Source organism: Capricornis sumatraensis, chromosome 11, assembly GCF_032405125.1.
Source record: "Capricornis sumatraensis isolate serow.1 chromosome 11, serow.2, whole genome shotgun sequence".
Taxonomy (NCBI): domain Eukaryota; kingdom Metazoa; phylum Chordata; class Mammalia; order Artiodactyla; family Bovidae; genus Capricornis; species Capricornis sumatraensis.
In genome coordinates, this window is record NC_091079.1 from 34,295,010 (window position 1) to 34,314,287 (window position 19,278).

Here is a 19,278-nt window from a genome sequence, read left to right on the forward strand (position 1 = left end):
ACAAGTTTGAGTCCCAGGTCAGGAGATCCCCTGGAGGAGGGCATGGCAACCCACTCCAATCTTCTTGCCTGGAGAATCCCATGGACAAAGGAGCCTGGTGGGCTACAGTCCACAGGGTCAGAGGGAGTCAGATACGAATGAAATGACTGAGTATGCACAAACAAGCATATCTTAGTAATTACACAAAAAACTGTGTCAGTAAGATATTTACCACAGTCGTCATAAGTTGGTGATACAGATGTTACGTTAAGAAGGGCAGCTTAAACTCAGGAGCAGTCCCCAAATAAATAAATATTCTGTAGAAACCAAATCTATCGACCAGTTACTTCAAAATTTTTTCCAACAGTTTTTAACACGATAACCCAGGTAATGTTTATCAAATGAAACATTCTAACTACATGATTAAGGAGACCTTTGGACAACCAAACTTACTTTCAGGTTAGTTTCGACACTGACGAAATGATAGCCATCAAGAAGTTTCCCAGATGGCATAGACTTTCCTGTCAAGGATTAATGCCCTCACCTCCTCAAGGACAAGGGGGCAGGTGAACTGGGAAAACTACATACAACTAGCTTGCTTTTCTAATGGAAAAAATACAGTGCTTTACAAAAACAAATACCACTGATTTTTTTTTTCATATCTAAACCATTTCCATCCTTCTAGCATAATTTCTTTCAAAGCCTCTTTGCTTTAGGAATTTTCTCAATGAAGTTCTCAATGCACAAAACCTATATTATAGTCCCTTCCCTATCTGCTTATTTTTGTGTTGTTGTTGTTAAGTCTTAGATTTATCTCAGATTTTTTGCAACTCCATAAACTGTAACCTGCTAGGCTCCTCTGTCCATGGGATTTCCCAAGCAAGGATACTGGAGCAGGTTGCCATTTCCTCCTCCAGGGGATCTACCCAACCCAAGGATCAAACCTTTGTCTTCTGCATTGGCAGGTGAATTCTTTACTGCTGAGCCACCTGGGAAGCCTCATTATTTGGTGTTATATCCAACAAAATCAAGGCTCCAAAGAAAGTTCTAACGGGGAACCTGATTTTTTTACACTCACTTAGATAAACTTTTCCATTCAACTCAGCAGTGGTTGGTGATACAGAAGCTTATCCTGCTTTAGAACCTGAACAATGAAAGAAGTCATTTCTTGCTCCAGTCTGTATGTGTGAGTGCATGTGAAGGGGAGATGCTAGGGGGAGGGACATACACATGTGGTGCTCTCTCTCCTGATGAAAGGAAAAGATCCGGGAGGACACAGGAACAATGCTCAGTATCATGGAACATTCGAGACCAGAAAGACCAGCCTTCACCACCGAGGCCATTGGAGAGTGCCCCCAGCCACTACATGGCTGCTGATCTAAGGATGGTGAGGACTTCCTGCTCATGTTCCATGTCTTTCCTGGGTCCTCCAGTCACCCTCCATGAACTAGAAGATCTGAATAACCAAAGGAACAAATTCACCATTTCTGTTTTAACCATACAGAAAGAGACACACTCATTATTCTTTCCTCTGTTCTTGCCGAGCATCCATCAGAAAGAAAACCTAGTTTATGTAACTATAGGGTCTGAAAAAGCAGCAAAACATCTATTTTGTGAACACTACTTAAAAAGAAATCCATAAGTTATCTCCTAACATTCTGATAGACAGTAAGTCTGATTTCAGGTCCCTTGTCTTTATATCATACCATGTGTCTATAGCACAGAATAAGGGTAATTCAAGGATATCCGGCTGGCTGTTTCTCTCATTTATAGCTTATCCAACACAACAAAGACTGTGAAATTATGAATAATCCAGTGGTTCATTAAGTGCCTTCTCCTTAGGTTGGTCCATTCAATCTCGTCTAGAAGCCTATCAAATTCTCTGTTCTTGCTTTCTCTATAATTCATACAGCTTCCTGTTATTTGAAATGACTTCCTGTCACTAAAGCTATCAAACTGAATTTCACCTTACATTTTGTCACTTATGAGAAAAATTTTCTGAGCACATGACAATGACTTCTAATTTAATCTAATGGAAAGCCACTGTACCACAAGCAAAATAATAAACAAAACAAAAATCAGTTAGGTGATTCATAGCATACAGAGCACTTTTTAGAATAATTTATATAATTTGATTCTCACTGCCCAGAGAGATTAAATAACTTCCTTGAACCAAACACCGAACAGGGGATAAAGCTAAAACTACTAGGTGGCTACCAAGTCTGAAAGCATACAATTTCATACAACTTACAATCTCATACTGTAAAGCATACAATACAATTTCATAACAGAGGATACCATTAAGCCATTTATTGTGTATTCACCTATTCACCATGGCCACCCTGTAAAATCCAGATTCTCCAGCCATAGTCTGTTTTCCTTGACTCCTTGCACGTTTACTCTGAAGCACCCAAGAAGGCAGAAGTCAATGGAAAATACCATGTTTAAATTGTATGATATTTTAAACAAAATTATAAACTAGGTTTCATAGTCCATTCTCCAATTTAATTTCTCAACCACCTTGTGCATGGAGATTAAAAGAAGCAATTGGGACTTCCTTGGCGTGCCAGCGGTTGAGACTCTACGCTTCCACTTCGGGGACAGAGGTTCTTATTTCCCCAAATCAGAGGCGGGGAGGTGGGGGAAGAACTAAGATACTGGATGCTGTGTGATGTGGCCAAATTTTTTTTTTTTTTAAAGCAGCAATTAACATTCTCTCATGAAGTCTCACTTCCTGTGAGGGCATGAAATTAAGTGCTTTATTGCATTTAATCTGTGCAAAAGCCCCATGAAGTATCATTATCCTCTTTCTTACAAATAAGAAAACTGAAGATTTTAGAGGATAAGTCACAGGACCAATGTCACAGTTAGGTAGTGGAAGAGCAAGGATGAACCTGTATCTCCTGATTCCAACTGTGGTATTCTTTGCACTACCCCAGAGAGATATCCTTTACATGTTCCCTGAAATGCCACCTACTGACCATTTCTCTACCTTCTCCCATGCAGAGACTTCCCCCTCACTGCTTCTAAATACTGATCATGAGTAAATCTGCAGTCTAAGCTGGCAAGAAGGAAAATGTTTCTCAACCTGAATTAACCAATACCACTTAAGAGTACTGCCTGGCACATAGCAAGCACTACAGAAATGTTAACTAGGCTTACTGTTACTATGGAAAGACTGAGTATCCCATCTTTTTAGTGTAACAGTTCCATATAACAATATTCCTCAAGCAGTTCTTGAATACTAACAGAATTCTTCCCTGTGCATGTCAAGGCAGTGTGAAGAGTCACTACTCATTTAGACTAAAATTTTACGTTTGGGAAATTTACAATAAGATGTGTGTAAGATCATAAACATATTTTATAACCAAGACTAGATAAAAACACTCCTACTCCCAAATGAAACTGAACTCAATGAAATACATCTGTCCTGAGGCACGGAGACGTCATGAAAAGAGCCCTGAATGACACATCAAAACACCAAGGTTCAAGTCTCAACTCTTGAGACTGAGCATGCAACCTGAGCATGTCCCTTAACCCTGCGGAGGCTCAGAGTCCATCACATCCACCTTACCTAGCTTGGAAGGTTTCTGTGGTCATTAAAGAGGGCAGGGATTCCAGAGGGCTCCTCACCCATTACCTGGGGCAAAATAAGTTGGCTTCAGACTCTTTTAGTCAAAGTGCCAGGGGACTGAAGAAAAGAAACTGATTATTTCTAAACCTGGTGTAAGTAAACCATCAACAGCCTGTAGACAAATATCAAATAACTGGGGAAGTCAGAAGAGAAGTTAATTTGCTTTCATCAACTAGGCTAAGTCCTCTAGAACATCTGAAACACCAAACTGACACCAAGAGCACAAATGGGTTTTGTTACAGTTTTACGGAAATTGGATTACAAAGAACTGTTTATGATTAAATCATTTAAAAAAAAATTGGCTAGCCTGGAAACCTAGCCACTGAATGTTCTATGGGAAAGAACTCTTAAACACTGGGAATGTGTCTTATCTCTTTCAAGCTCCAACAGCTAACAGAGACTCCCTTCTGATCCTCTGAGGCAGATTCAGGAAGTCTCTTTCACTCTTAGGGCCTGTGGCCATTCAGATATGAGATGTCAGATGGGGACAGTCAGGATATAATAACTATATACCACCTTTCACTTTTTTGGGGGAGGGAGGGCCAAAACACATACCTATTTATAATAACATATCCCTATTTATAATCTCATTTTATCCACAATTGCCCAGTGAAGTATGTAGGGCAAATACTGTGATAACTCCCATTTTAGAAGCGAGGAAGCTGAAGCACAGAAGTTTCCGTGACTTGTCCAAGGTCACAGCCTGGCAGAACAAGGATGAGAAGTCAGATCTTTACTTCCCAGCCCAACACTCTTATCAACGAAATGCCAACTGCTGAGAAAGTAGTAAAGGTGACTGTGATTTACTGAGACTTGACTTTTAGACTAATTTCATCTGGCTTTGTGAATTTTCATTAATTTCCTTCTTTTATGTTGCCTGATGAGTTAGTCACTAAAACCATCAGATCAGAAAGTATAAATTGTCTCATATTATTTCCTCATTGTTACCAATCGATGTTCAACTTTAAGTGTTTCATAATAAAGTGACTCAGAGACTAAGCAAGCCCAATCTGCATTAGTCACTTGTTGAACTGTTACAAGAGATTTCTGCAGAAATAAGCATTTACCAAAAAGATGACTAAATTAAGGACAAAAAGTGAATGTAAAACTTACGTATTTTTTCCTTCTAGTTTAAGCTGTGGCATGAGAAAATAAACGTGAGGAAACAAAGCACAAGCCACTTATAAATGGCAACACGTTTATTCTGAGTTTAGGGGGTTTAGAAGAGTGAACCAATTTAAACAGCATGTGGCAGACATTTTCATGATGAGAAAAGAAGTTAAAAGTTAACAGGCCAGAGCGCTGACCCTCGCCTTTATACAGCACTTTTACCTCTCAAGCGCTTTCACACAGGTTATCTCATTTCTTAATCAAGAAATCGCTCTGTGAGAGGTAGCGGCAGATACTACTGAGTTCATTTTGCAAACCTGCTTAAGGTCAACACAACTTTCCAGTAGATAGGTATAGACAAAAACACAATAATTAACCTGAACAGTAACATCAAATAATTTACTACTGTAATGGGGATGCATTTCACAAAAGTAAAACATGTTACTCCATATTTTGGCTGAGCAATACCATTTCTATTATAGACAATATCACATGACATTCTAACTTCACCTATATTATTTATAGGTGCTTTAAGTAATATGGTAAGAATTTATTCCAAGAAAAAAATTGAGGCTTTTTCTGTGTTTGCTGAGGCTTTTTAAGACACAGTGTAACCACACCTCATGAGCCATATTTATTTTCTGATTTTGTAAGAGGGATGCTCTGAATACACCCAGGATTTAGTTCATTTAGGGCTTCGATTTAGTACTTCATGTGGCTTTACTGGCTTCTGTGTCATGGTGGAGGCTAAAATAATCCTCAGAGTGACAGAGAGTAACCTGATGGGTGGAGTGGGTTTGCTCCTTGGTACCAATGACATGCCAAGAATCACAAATAGATGAGGCAACTGAAAAGCACTTGAAGCATGTGGGACCCCTGGGTGTCGGTCAAGGGGAAAGTTAAAAGCAAGCAAGTCAGGACGTCTGGAAATCAATTGTGTGATGCAATCATATTAAATTTATTCCTGGTCTTGCTTCCAATTTTAAGTAACAATGACTTGGTCTTTTTGGGGGGTCAGGGGAGGTGGTGGAGCTGCTTTGCACAGCATGAGGGATCCTAGTTCCCGGACAAGGGATAGAATCCTCACCCCCTGCAGTGGATCTGCAGTGGGAATGCGGTGACAACAACTGGACCAACAGGAAAGTCTTTTTTTTTTCCCCCAATTTATTTTGGCACCTGGACAGGGACTTGAACTCTGGGCCTTCATATTAAAAGTCTGATGCTCTGCCAGTTGAGCTATCTGGACATGGTCTTTATAAAGACTGTTTTCAATTAGAAGATAATTAAATGATTTTTTTAAGATCACATAAAGAAAAGAAGAAATAATTAAACTGGTGTATTACTCTAGCCTATGAGAAATGTGCATAAGGATTTTCACTATTTTAAAAGAATCTTATAATATGAGACATTAATTTTCCTTTAAAAAAAAGCCTCAAAAGAAATAAAAATCAAAAAGCTCAAGTGATTAAAATATCAGGCTGGTCATGATACAAAAGAATGAAAGTCACTATTGCTAGAACCTTGATGCTTTAAGAGAGAAATAGTAAAAAGAAATTCTCGCCATTTTCTCAATGACAATTCACCGGGCACTGGCTTGCTGCAGTATCAAAGAGCTCTCCTTACCAGCACAACTGCTAACTCACATGCATTTACTTTCTCTCCACTTATGTACTTTCTTTCTTTCTTTCACCTGTCAACAATTTATATAGATTGCACATTTGAAATAGTGCTGATAACCCATACATAATGATACTTTGGAGGAATAAATCCAACACATTTTTCTCTCCCAATTATTTGTTCAAAGGGCGCTAATTAACAAACACTACTTAACGGTGAAATGTAACTGAAGAAATATTTCTCTCTGTGCACATGGGTATATAATTATGCTGTTTATTGAATTATCTCGCTTACATTGTTAAGTAATTTTTGTTTACTTTAGGAAACATCAAACGTTAATCCTGAATTACCAAAGTTTTTACTTAGCTGTCTATTCCTTGCTATAGCTCTTCATACTATGTTACATAGGGCTTCCCAGTGGGGCACAGTGGTAAAGAATCCGCCTGCCAAGCAGGAGACACAGGTTTGATCTCTGGGTTGGGAAGATCCCCTGGAGAAAGAAATGGCAACCCACTCCGGTATTCTTGTTTGGGAATTCCATGGACAGAGGAGTCTGGCAGCCTGTAGTTCATGGGGTCACAAATAGGCACGACTGAGCACAGAACACAGAGCTGGTCCTTATATCTAGTAGGCCCCCTCTGCCATTAACTAGCATGTTAAGGGACACAATCTCTTCTTCATTGCTGCAGACAAAAGTAGACTTACTGACCAAGGGACTTTGTATCCAACTGGCCAAACGTCATGCTTCTCACTGGCTTGGTCCCCCAGATTCCACCCCATCCTTTCCGCTTACAACACTATGAGCACCAAGTTCCCCCCAACATTCTCGCCACCCCCGTTACCAGAAGACTCCTCCTAAGGAAAGAGGGCCTTCCTTCAACGCCTCAAGGATATAATCAACTCTGGCCTTTCCCAATGGCTTCCTGCTGCCTACTCTGCTCTCTAAATGTTAACTCAAATTTCCTCTTCAGATACTGTTTAAACTTGATAAAAAGAAATGACTTCTCCTTTACAGAACTCTCTGAGAAACTTTATAAATGAGCCTTGACATAACTGTTCTCGCTGCTTTCACGCTATCACTTTTCATTGTTTCCAGAACTCTCTGACCTGCATTTGATCACCCTCACTTAAAAGGAGATTGAGGCTTAAACGGTAGAAAAGCCAGAATTTAAGCAAAGGCTCTTTTCCCTTACTCTGAATTTCTTAAGCATGTTTGTTTTATCTGTGTCAAACTATTTCAGTTAATATTATTTTGTAGCCTACTTTATATACACATGTCAAGAGGCTTTTATATCTTCATTAAACTAAGCATACTATTGGCACTAACTGAACAACTTAATTATGAGATTAATAAACAAGCAGCTGTTTCAACTCCACACTTGGCAAACGCATTCATTTTATAGTGAGTCTTAGCACTTGGTGATCAATTCTGTGGCTCAGTCTATTCTCCCATCTCTCTTCTGCAGTGAGCCCATGCTCATGAGCACCAAATAGTGGGGAAAGGCCAGCATCTCAAGATCTGTAATACTTACCAAGTATGGTGAAAAGTCTGGTGTGGAAGAAGGCTCAAGTGATTATCTAAAATAAGAGTTTGATGCTAAATGTGGACTATGCGCAATGTCATAAATGAGCAAGAGCTTGCTGTATTAAAGAATATTCACATCATTTAAAGAATTCAAGTGATTAGCTGTCAGCATTGCCTAGTTCCAAGACCAAGGTGTTCAATAAGCACTGAGAGTTGTGCTGAACCAGGTTTTCAGAGTCTATGTGCTTTTCCTGTCCACACCAATGCTGTGTCCTTTCTGCCTATATTATCCCTTCCTCTCTTCCTTTCCTTCCCCCCACTTTTCTGAAGCAATACCCCACACATGGAGTCTTGTTTGCTTCAGAGAGGCTCTGATGGCCAAGCAACTACTGCATGTTTTTAAAAAAAGCTGTTTCTTCCTCCTTCCACTGCCAGAATAATGCAGTCTTTTCAGAGGTCTGGCCCGTTCCTGGTTTTCTGCCCAGAAACATCCTGTAGGTCCACTTCAGGTAGGGAATTTGAGGGACTTCCTAGATCCCTGGATGCCATGAAATCTGGACCACACACTGCTGGATCCATCATCTCTCAGCCTCCTCCATAAGGAACGGGGATTGAGACAACAGAAGCATTTTCCAAAGTGGGTTCTCTAAAGTATCAGTTCTTTCCCAAAGAGATTTTCAAACAAGTTTAGGAAATAACTAAATACCCTCCTTTGGAGAATCACAATGCACAAAAGCATCTTAAAGGCTTTGGAGTCTTGAAGGAAATTCTTTTAATCAAGCATTCCCCAAACTTATTTGACCACAAAATCCTTTTTTTCCTATTATACTTATTCACATCCTGATTAATTAGCATTATGGAACGAACTTGAAAATGTCCACGAGAGGCACGTTAAGGCCCAGTAGAGTGTAAATGTTTTAGAACTCTGAATAAAATCCAACACTTGATACCTACAAAACACAAAGATTTCTATAAACCACCCATGATAATCAGTCTTAATACAACACAGACCAGAAATTTCACCAATTAGCAGCTATATTACTTGGGAATCTAAGAGTTTTATATCTCAATTCCTTTCTATAGAGGCAACTCAATTAGTGAAATACTATACCCAGATCTACTCTTTTTGTGTATTAGACACAATGCTACCAAAGACAACCTTAATTTAGGAAGAACTGCAGAGGGAGTTCTAGAGCAATGGAATAGAAATTAATTACCAGTAATCACAGAAAGAGACACATTCTGGCGCCAAAAGGCTGAACAGAGAATATCTACATTAACTTTTTTTTTTTGGTGGCTGTGCTGGGTCTTCGTTGTTGCACAGGGGCTTTCTCTAGTTGCAGTGAGCAGGGACAACTCTCTAGTTGCGGTGTGCAGTGAGTGACCTCTCTTGTTGCAGAGTATGGGCTCTACAGCACATGGTTATCAGTAGCTGAGGCTCCCAGGCTCTACAGCAGAGGCTCAACAGTTGTGGTGCTTGGGCGTAGCTGCTCTGTGGCACGTGGGATCTTCCCAGACAAGGGATTGAACCCGTGTCTCCTGCTTTGGCAGGCGGATTCTTCAACACTGAGCCAAGAGGGAAGCCCTCTACATCAACTTTTCTCCCCTGGTTAATTACCACATCTGGGCAATATCCCTAGAGATGAAAGGAGCATTTGTTAACGTGGACGGAAAGGCACCACACGCTGTTCTGGAGAGCTAGTGGAGGGTTTCACAGTACTTTCCCACCTGGTTCTAGGAGCTCTTCACTAATTCCATTGTTAGCCCTTACCTGACAAGAGTCATTTCTCCCATGCTCAGGAATCTTCTGCCCCAGTGTTACAATCCCTCCTTCTACCTTGGTCAATGAGTCACAGTGTGAGGTGCATTCTTACATCCAGTCACCAAGTGGTCACAGCCAATAAATCACATCCTCTGCCCTGGAAGTTTCTTCAGAGACTATAAATCATTAGCTTTCTCTATGAGAAAGGCTCCCCAAATCTGGTATAACCAAAAAAGTAACTTCCAGCTTACAAGATACCCCATAAGATTTCATGTCAAAGGAGAAGATTTTAAAGGAACTTTAAAATGAGACCTATAAAAGGCAAAGTTTACCAGGTGATGAAGGGTGAAGGGTGGAGAGGCAGTGGGAAGTGCTATGTCAAGAACATTCTAAACGAGTTGCACAATGTCAAGGCTGAGGCAAGCTACACCTTTGACCCATCTTGCTCTTTTATTATATCTAAGATTGTGTTGGTTTCAACAACTTGCACGAGGTATATTTCCACTCTTCTAACTCTCAACATACTAGCTTTCAAAGGCAGATAAAACGTTCGTGTTAGCTTATCAAGTAAAAAAGCCACAGTGCACAGGGCATATATCCATGAACAGATTTATAAGGAACAACCCAAGTAAGCTGATCCAGCAACTAATTGCCCCTCTTGTTAGAAGAAAAATAGCCTCCTCCTCTATACTTGGTAGGAACTGTTATAAAAAACTGATTTTAAAAACTGCAAGAAATACGTGGTAGCAATCTGACATAAATGCTTTCAAATCTTAGATAATCTTTAAGATGTATGTAGTACAAAAGACAGCAGCTGAGGAAGGTAAAGAAAATACAAATGCTCTGAGTTTTCCATAAGGTAAGATATTCAAGCAGCACATACTGAAAGAACCATACACGGGTAAAATCTGACATTTCCTTTAAGATTTGAAGTTTGTTACAGTAAAACCACACAATTAAGTATCATGACAAAAAAAAAGTATAATGTGAATCTTAAGCTTTAGTTATTTTTACTAAACTCTAGGGTTAGACTGCTCATCAAAAAAGCACAGAAAATGAATATTTCACCACTGACTGTTAATTATATCAGTAAATAATAGGAACCTCTTAGGCCATTTGTTATTTAGTTTGGCAGGGGTGGGGGGGGGCATCTTTTTTCACTATGAGAATTAAGGTTATACAAAAGTTACAAAGGCCACCCCCACGACAGCAGTTGGACTCTTCATCAACTCTTATTTGAAAAGAACTTATCTGAGAATCAATTTGAGGACTCTTTGGATCAAGCTGTTACCCACCTTCTGGACTGTGAAGCCCACAGGATGGACTCCACGTTTAGTTTAAAACCATGACACAAATCCAGAACCAGAAGTACACAGTATACAGTATTATCACTGCTTATTTGACAGATGGAATAAGGCCTCCTGATCATGGAATCAGCTTCCCTGATAGCTCAGTTGGTAAAGAAACCACCTGCAATGCAGGCGACCCTGGTTCGATTCCTGGGTCAGGAAGATTCCCCTGGAGAAGGGATAGGCTACGCACTCCAGTACTTTTGGGCTTCCCTTGTCGCTCAGCTGGTAAAATATCCGCCTACAATGCGGGAGACCTGGGATCCATTCCTGGATTGGGAAGAGCCTCTGGAGAAGGAAAAGGCTACACACTCCAGTATTCTGGCCTGAAGAATTCCATGGACTGTATAGTCCGTGAGATTGCAAAGAGTCAGACATGGCTGAGCGACTTTCACTTTCACTTTTCAATACATAAGAGAGTCTCACTTCAAGAGGGATAATCCATGTGACCAGTAAAATGGCTTCAGATGCAGAGTATCAGTAATGAAATTATTCTTATTAATAAATCAACTACTGTCATAACTTGCTTTACTAATAAGCACAGTTCCTGGCTCATGGCAGGCACTCACATCTGCAGATGAATGAACCCTTGACCAACCTTAGGTAGGTTACTTGGCTACTGTACAGACTTTAACCTTTCTATGTATAAAAGCAGGCTTTCTCTGACAATTTTCTCAAATTAAAGTCTTCAGATTGATCAAGGCACTTTGAAACTCTGACATCAAGGAGAAGGAAAAAAAAAAAGATGCCTCCATTTCATGTAAAAAGTCACACAGACAAGGGAAAGTTATATGCTGTGATCCCCATGTTGAAGCTCATCAGACTTTCCTCTTAGATTAAATATCACTTTATCAGGAAGGAGTCCCCTAACCACCAACTACTGCCCAGAGGATATTATGCCCCCTGAGTTAATAACTCTCCTTAAAAACTGTATTTTCCCTTTGCAGTACATAGCACAACAATCATTAAATAATGACTGTACTGCTCTTTGTTAAATGTCTGTCTCCCTCTCTAGACTTCAGATATTCTGAAGGTGAGGTTGTGTGGGCTTTGCTGATTGACCTCCAGATTCTAGCACTGAGAAGTACCTGGCATATAAGTATTTAGAAAATATGTGTTCAGTGAATGTTTGAGAACAAAAAGCCAGCCAATGGTGCCCTTCAAGATACTCAAATAATAAAAGCTTAGAAATCAAGAAAGGGAACATTAGGTCATCAAAAGCTAATGTTCAGAATATCACTCTGTTCTCAATATGAAACTGAGAAAAGTTTTTCCTTAGCAGTCACAGCGATAAAAGAAGTAAATGGATCATAGCATATCTATGTGCCATTTTATAGCTTTCAAAACACTTTCATCACATGTGTGGTCTCATGACTGAAAATCTCCATAGAGTTCCTACTGAATTGTTTGTGGTTTAACATGTTTTAAAGAGTCGTGACAGGTATATAACCCATTTACCCTGAAGGCTTTTATAAATGACTTACAGACTGTCTGGGAATTTTGGTTTTTTTTTAGTGTTCACTGCATAATATTCCCTTTACAAAACAGCTGGGACGAAGTCTTTACTTCTTTTCTTTTTTTAAGTTTCGGAGCACTGAAATAAATACTGATTCCAAATAAAAACTTCAAGCATTGTAGAAAATAGCAGCTCTATTTTCTCAAAGGACAAAGAAAGGCGATCTGAGTGCTTTGTTAAAAGCCAAAGGGACTTCCCAGCGATGGCTGGTAAATTGAGCCACACCTTTAAGGTTCCAAAGTAAACTTCGAAAACATTTGCAGAGGTTTATAACCTTCAGAATTCTGTGAAGGTGAGACAGATGAGAGATCTTCTTTCAAGTAAGAAACTCCAATGCTCTTTGATGATTAAAACTTTTTAAGCAGAAAAGACCAGAGAGTAGACCAGAACCTTGGCAAAGGATATAGGAACGGCAGTACTGCAGCTCCTAACAGTCTATGGCAGCGCAGAAGTGGAACAGGACTCACACGGGTTCCTACTGCCCGTATTCTTTCTTAACTGTTGCTGCTGCTTAGTCGCTAAGCTGTATCCAACTCTTTTGTGACCCCGTATTCCACCAGGCTTCTCTGTCCATGGGATTCTCCAGACAAGAATACTGCAGTGGGTTGCCATTTCCTTCTCCAGGGGATCTTTCCAACCCAGGGATCAAACTTGTATCTCCTAAATTGGCAGGTGGATTCTTTACCACTGAGCTACCAGGGAAGTCCATTCTTTCTTAATAATTTGATTTAAAACAATTTCCTTGTTTTAGAGATCATAAACACCTCATATTGTAACTCATTCAAGCCAAAATCTAATCCCACATGATTCTTGGATTCCAAAGGAGGACAGGTTAAAGCCAATAAAAGTTTTAATTCAAAGCTCTGAAATAAAGTGAGCAAAGGACTTGTTTTTAAGAAAGATCCTGTTTCACCTTTCTCAGGAGTGTGTTTGGAAATCCAAGTTTGTAATAACACAGTATCTTTACCTCTATCAAATTTTATGAATGTCAAAGTGTTTGATACACAGTATCTAATCTGATTAACACATTAATCTTATGAAACAGGCAGGCTAAGACTTTTATAGATGAAGACCATGAGGTTCCAAGAGGTGAAGTTTTTTGACCCATGATCATAACTTGGAAAATGGGAGCCCCGGAGTTGTAACAGTTTCTGATCCCTATACCCTTTCTATTCCTAAAGAACTATACCATTTTGGCCCCTTTCAAGCTGCTGTTCATTCTTTATCCCTCATCAAAACAAGAAATAAAATGGCAGGAAGACAGTACTTCCTACTGTGTGAAGAGTGAATAGTATATAAAGAGGGTAAAATATTTTCCTCAAAATAATGGTCATATCTCCACTATGTCTCTATATGGTTTTAGGTCTTAGAAATCGTACAAAACTATGATTTGCTATTCTTGGGCTCATATCAAGCTTATATCGAGAGCACAACTTTGCATAAGAAAAAACTGCAACTAAACATGCTTTCTCCTCTTACAAAAGATCAGCGACCCTCCTGACAAGCATTAGAATCACTGAATCCAAGTTGCTCCACAGTGCAGGGTGAGGTTAGGGCTGAAAAGCTGGATAAAACTCCAAGCACCATCTTTCCTGTTTAGTAGCGTGGGGGTAATGGAATGAAGCCTCAAGATGAAAGAAATGCTGTTAACTACTGAATATGTGTGAGAGGAGGGTTGCTTTTCCTTTTTTTCCTTTTATGAGTGACTCAGTTTTTTGAAAGTAGGAAAGTCCAGTTTTTTCTATAAAAATATCACGTGTATCTGTGAATCCTAAGGTTTAACAGGAAAAAAAATCCACATTAAGTTCTTCAACTCTCAAAACCTGTTTTCTTCTCTATAATGTACACTGTGCTGTTTCCTCTGCAAAACATCAAGGTTAAAGCAGAAAAGCCTATCAAATAACCTCCACAGAATGGAAGGGTCAGTGCTGGACCAGCCCATGTCACAGGTCTAACTCCGATCTTTGGCAGCAAATATGCTGTATTCATGGGCTTCCCTGGTGACTCAGTCGGTAAAGAATCTGCCTGCCATGCGGGAGACCTAGGTTCGATCCCTGGGTTGGGAAGTTCCCCTGGAGAAGGGAACAGCTGCCCACTCAAGTATTCTGGCCTGGAGAATTCCATGGACAGAGGAGCCTCCAGGCTACAGTCCTTGGGGTCACAAACAGTCAGACATGACTGAGCGACTTTCACTTCACTTCACACTTTATTCTATAAAAACAGCCTTGTTCTTTTAAGGCAGTGATTGTCAACCTGGGATACATAATAGAATGGGTTTTAAAAAACACAGGTGTCCCAATCCTGCTCCAGACAGACTGGTGAAATCAGGATCTCTTTAGTGCAGGGTAGGGACTGGCTGGTTCTAGGGGTCAGCTGGAGTTGAAAATCATTGCTATCAGTTTCAAAGACCATACATGATACCATTTTCATATCTTCCTATGGAAGAAATATTCACAGGCCAAAGACAGTCATGATGGTTAGAAACACCAGAACTGAATGAGTATATTACTTGGATATAAGCAGACATTCTTAAGATAGTCATAAATGCTACACTTAGTAAATATTAACCATCGAAAGAGAAAAAGGAGAAAACAAAATTTTAAAGACAAAAAAACTCAGAAAACGGCATACAATCAGAAACATAACTATGTAATACTCACTTAAATATGGCTTAAGCATTAAATCATATTCAAAAATTTCTCTTCCACTGAACAGCAGCTAATCTTGTAAAATATTTGAGTTTTAGAATTTTCCCATAGATATAAGTAAGAAAAAGCAAATAAAGAAACCAGAAGTACAAGACATCCTATTACACAGGTATATGAAATCAGTTCAAAGGGGAGTTTCCACTGCTCAGAGGACAAAGCACTTCTCAGAAACATTACTGCAATCATATTGCTCATTTCTTACTCAACACAGTACTGCTGAAAAGGATGTTGCTATGTTCCCACCTTAACTGCTTTATGTGTTGTTCCTGTGATAGCCGGAGCCAACAAAGTTAAGTTTGGCTTCTGGAAAAGACAAAATGCCAAGCTGCTTTATTTTTAAACTTGCTCTAAAACGCTTCCCTATTATCTGATTCTATGAATTTTGCAATAGCTACATATTAGTTACAGCTGGAGAATGAGTAACCAAACCTGGTCTAAATTGTATGCTTAAACAAATGTAACAATAAAAACAAGTTCTATGCAGTTTTTAGTTTTTTATAAAAAACTACTCACATTCAAAGGGGGCTTAGACTAATAAAATCTGAGACCAAAGAATGCAAGGAAATCTAAACTGTAATATCCTAATTAAATCTAGGTGACCTATTTAGGAAAATAGTTAAGATTCCTATTCTATGAACTTCCTGATTAAGAAGAGATTAATAGCTACCACAGAAAGGATAAGAAAATATTAAAGGTTAGAGAAGATTTTTGATTTTGTGTTTCTATTTCTAAGTCAGTCACTTGTAACCAAATATAACCAGGTGAGTGGTGTAAACTTACATGGTTTACTGTAGATTGCACAGCCTTTAAATAATGGTTTAGTTCCCGATCCATTATTGCAAATTCAACCATTGCCTTATCCATACTGTATTCACTACTCACTTCAGCTGAAAAATAAAAGGGAAATAAATTATTGTTTTTCACTTAAAATGCCATATCTGGGAAAAGCTGTACCAACATAATTATTAGTCAATGGTCTATGTAAATGATTTTGCAAAAGTATTACATCTTTTAAAATGTCTTCAATATACACCTGGTTCATTCACAATTTGAAGAAGATGGCCAACAGAAAAAGGCTTGAAGGTGGAAATGTAGACTCAGACACACTAGTCTCAGGCTATGCCACCTACCTGGACGGTCTGAAATCAACCACTACACTTTTCTCAGCCTCAGTTCCATCATCCATTAAAGCAGTCCAGTTATATATCTGCACATGGACGCCACAATATCATTAAAGATCAAATAAGGAAGATTTTTAACTTCTAGTAATGGTAGGCTGGGTTATGCGGACCAATCCTCCTACTGAAGACAACTAAGATCATAGGGTAAAACAGGAAAAAAAGAGATCTCCTTAAAAACAAAAGTCACAAAACAGTAAGAAAAAGCCAGGGCCAAATCAGAAGCAGAACGCAGGATCCAAAGTTGCATACATTCCCCTAGTAACTTGAGAGTCCCCACTCCTCAGAATAAAGATGAACTGGAGTAATAAGCCCACCCTGCTCCTCCAGGCTGTAGGGAAGTTGCCCTTGGCCACTGAGCAGAACAGAGGGCAGAGAGAGAGAAAGAACAAACGTGTTTCTGAAAAACTGTAACAACAAGCCACAGCAGAAATAGATCCCCAAATGTTTCGGGTATCGGTCAGAGCATGAAACAACTGTCCTTACTGTATTTAAAAATTAAAAAACCCTCAGGGAACAAGAAGGTTACAAAAAGTGACTAGTAGACTAGGAAAGTGAGATAATATTAAAAGTGCTTAAAAGAAACATTTTCCCCAAGCTCTAGACACACAATTTAACAGATCAGGAAAAGACAGAGAACACAGGATAATAAAAAAGTTAGCATTTAAAAACCTGAAAGAAATGCAAATAAAACTGGTGTTCTTAAATTACATTTGGGGATGCACACACTCAAAGACTCTTCATTCAAATACCCTAACTCAGACCAATGTCAGTATTCCTTGTCTCCCCTGAAGAACAATACAACTGTCTAGCACAAAGTTATAAAATAATGTAAAACCCACTTACATTTGGCTTTTAAGAAATTATTTCCTAGACTTCTAAATTATGCTTTAGTTTTACAATAATCAATAATAAACACATTCCTTAAAGTATCTCCTGGGTTAACATGCTTTTAGCAGAGTATCTCTTGGCTTGTAACACCCAGACTTCACAGAATATATGTATACCTCTACATAAGTTTTTTCTTTTTGAGGAGTGGGAAAGGAGCAGGGTTTATGTAAGAAAAAAATTGTATTTACATCCACAAAATTAACTACAAATTTTAAACAAAATGGTTTAAGAGAAAGGTCTCAAGTCATATACCAAATAAAATAGTAAGACTATTTAAAAATGTCCAAACATCAATGAAAGACATGTTGCTTAGTTGTTGCTGGTACCAAATGTGTCTCTATTGCCATAATATACCAACTGTTTGTTAAAAATCATATTAATTGCTTGGTGATCAGAAAGAGAATTTTAAACAATCTATATTCTAATGATGATCGGTTGTGACTTCTAAGTATTTTACTGTATATATTTACATTTCAGCAAATTGGTTAGGAGTTTGAAATTGACCTATAATTTAGGTTTTTTTGTTTTAAAATTTTTTTTTAGTTTTTTCTCATTTAAAATAATGAAAAATATAAAAAAAGAAAATCTTTTTAAAAAGAGAGAAGTAGGCCCCTGGTTTCACACAAGCTTTATCTAATTAAAGGAAATAACGGTGCAAGTTTTTTGGTTTGTTTTCTTAAAGAAATCTGTGTATTTTATGTGTAATGGATTCTTATTTTGGGACCACTGAAAAAAGTGGGTAAAGCTGGTAACCTGAGCAAAGACTAACAGCATAAGCTGCTTTCTAAAAAAATTCAATAATTAATGGAAACTTCAACCTAAATAGAAACTTTCTAAAGGATGTATCAGGGGCAAATATAAGAAATAAAAATCTGTCAGGGGCTTAAAGCACCAGGAATTGACATCACGTTGGCAACCTTCCTCTGGAATTGAGTTAATTTTTGAAAGCACTTAGAAATGTGCTTTTGACATTCAAGTTTGCAAAGTAAGCAGGATGGTGCTCTTTATTATCAAGGGCCCATGGATAATAGTAAGACTTGAATTAGATAACAATTTAAAATATAAGGCAAAGGAGACCTTCCCTGCAAAGGAGAACCTAAGCAGTGATGGCTAGGCCAGGATTTGATGGCATGAAGCCTAGGGGAAGCATCTAAGGAGGCCACCTGGGCACACACAGCTTCCACTAAGGCGCAAGAATGTTGGGACAAGCTAAAGAACCTAAGTGATGAATAGTGCACCCCAAGGCAACAAAGAGAAAACACAGGAAGACAGCAGGAAGCTACTCCTGAAAAGAACTGAGAGCCACGCCACAGCTGGAAGTGATGATGCTCAGTCAGATAACCTCAGCCCCAAGTCAATGTTTTGACCTGCTGGAGAAAAGGGCTTGGAGAGACAGGAGACAGTAGATAAGAACTAGAAGAGACTCCCACAACAGCATCTGGAAGGGAGGCCATGAGAAACATCCATATCAGGCAGCTGTTAACCCCCGTTTCCCTTATTATACAATAATCACTTCTTTTTTATTTGTGTTCATGCTTCAGAAATACCAGGCAAAAAAAGCTATACGGAATGTGTCTTGTTCTACTAAGGAACTGGGGTGGGGAAAGAGCATAGTGTTGTATGCTGCTGCTGCTGCTAAGTTGCTTCAGTCGTGTCCGACTCTGTGCGACCCCATAGATGGCAGCCCACCAGGCTCCCCCCATCCCTGGGATTCTCCAGGCAAGAACACTGGAGTAGCTTGCCATTTCCTTCTCCAACGCATGAAAGTGAAAATAAAAGTGAAGTCGCTCAGTCGTGTCCAACTCTTAGCGACCCCATGGACTGCAGCCCACCAGGCTCCTCCATCCGTGGGATTTTCCAGGCGAGAGTACTGGAGTGGGGTGCCATTGCCTTCTCCAGTGTTGTATGAAAAAGGCTAAATAAAGCCCCGAAGAACTCAGGAGGAAAAGAGGGATAAACACATGACAGGGAGTGGGCTGTTGACCAAAAAGTGGTTGGGGAATGGAGAA

General features: G+C 39.2%; 1 protein-coding gene across 1 annotated transcript in view; it reads right to left on the reverse strand.

Moving 5' to 3' along the window:
* Nucleotides 1–19,278, reverse strand: part of NSMCE2 (NSE2 (MMS21) homolog, SMC5-SMC6 complex SUMO ligase) — a 230,994-nt gene that overhangs the window by 168,095 nt on the left and 43,621 nt on the right. The window contains exon 3 of the mRNA XM_068983939.1: nucleotides 15,981–16,087. Within this exon, the coding sequence (XP_068840040.1) occupies nucleotides 15,981–16,087 (107 nt within the window). The remainder of the gene's footprint in view (nucleotides 1–15,980; nucleotides 16,088–19,278) is intronic.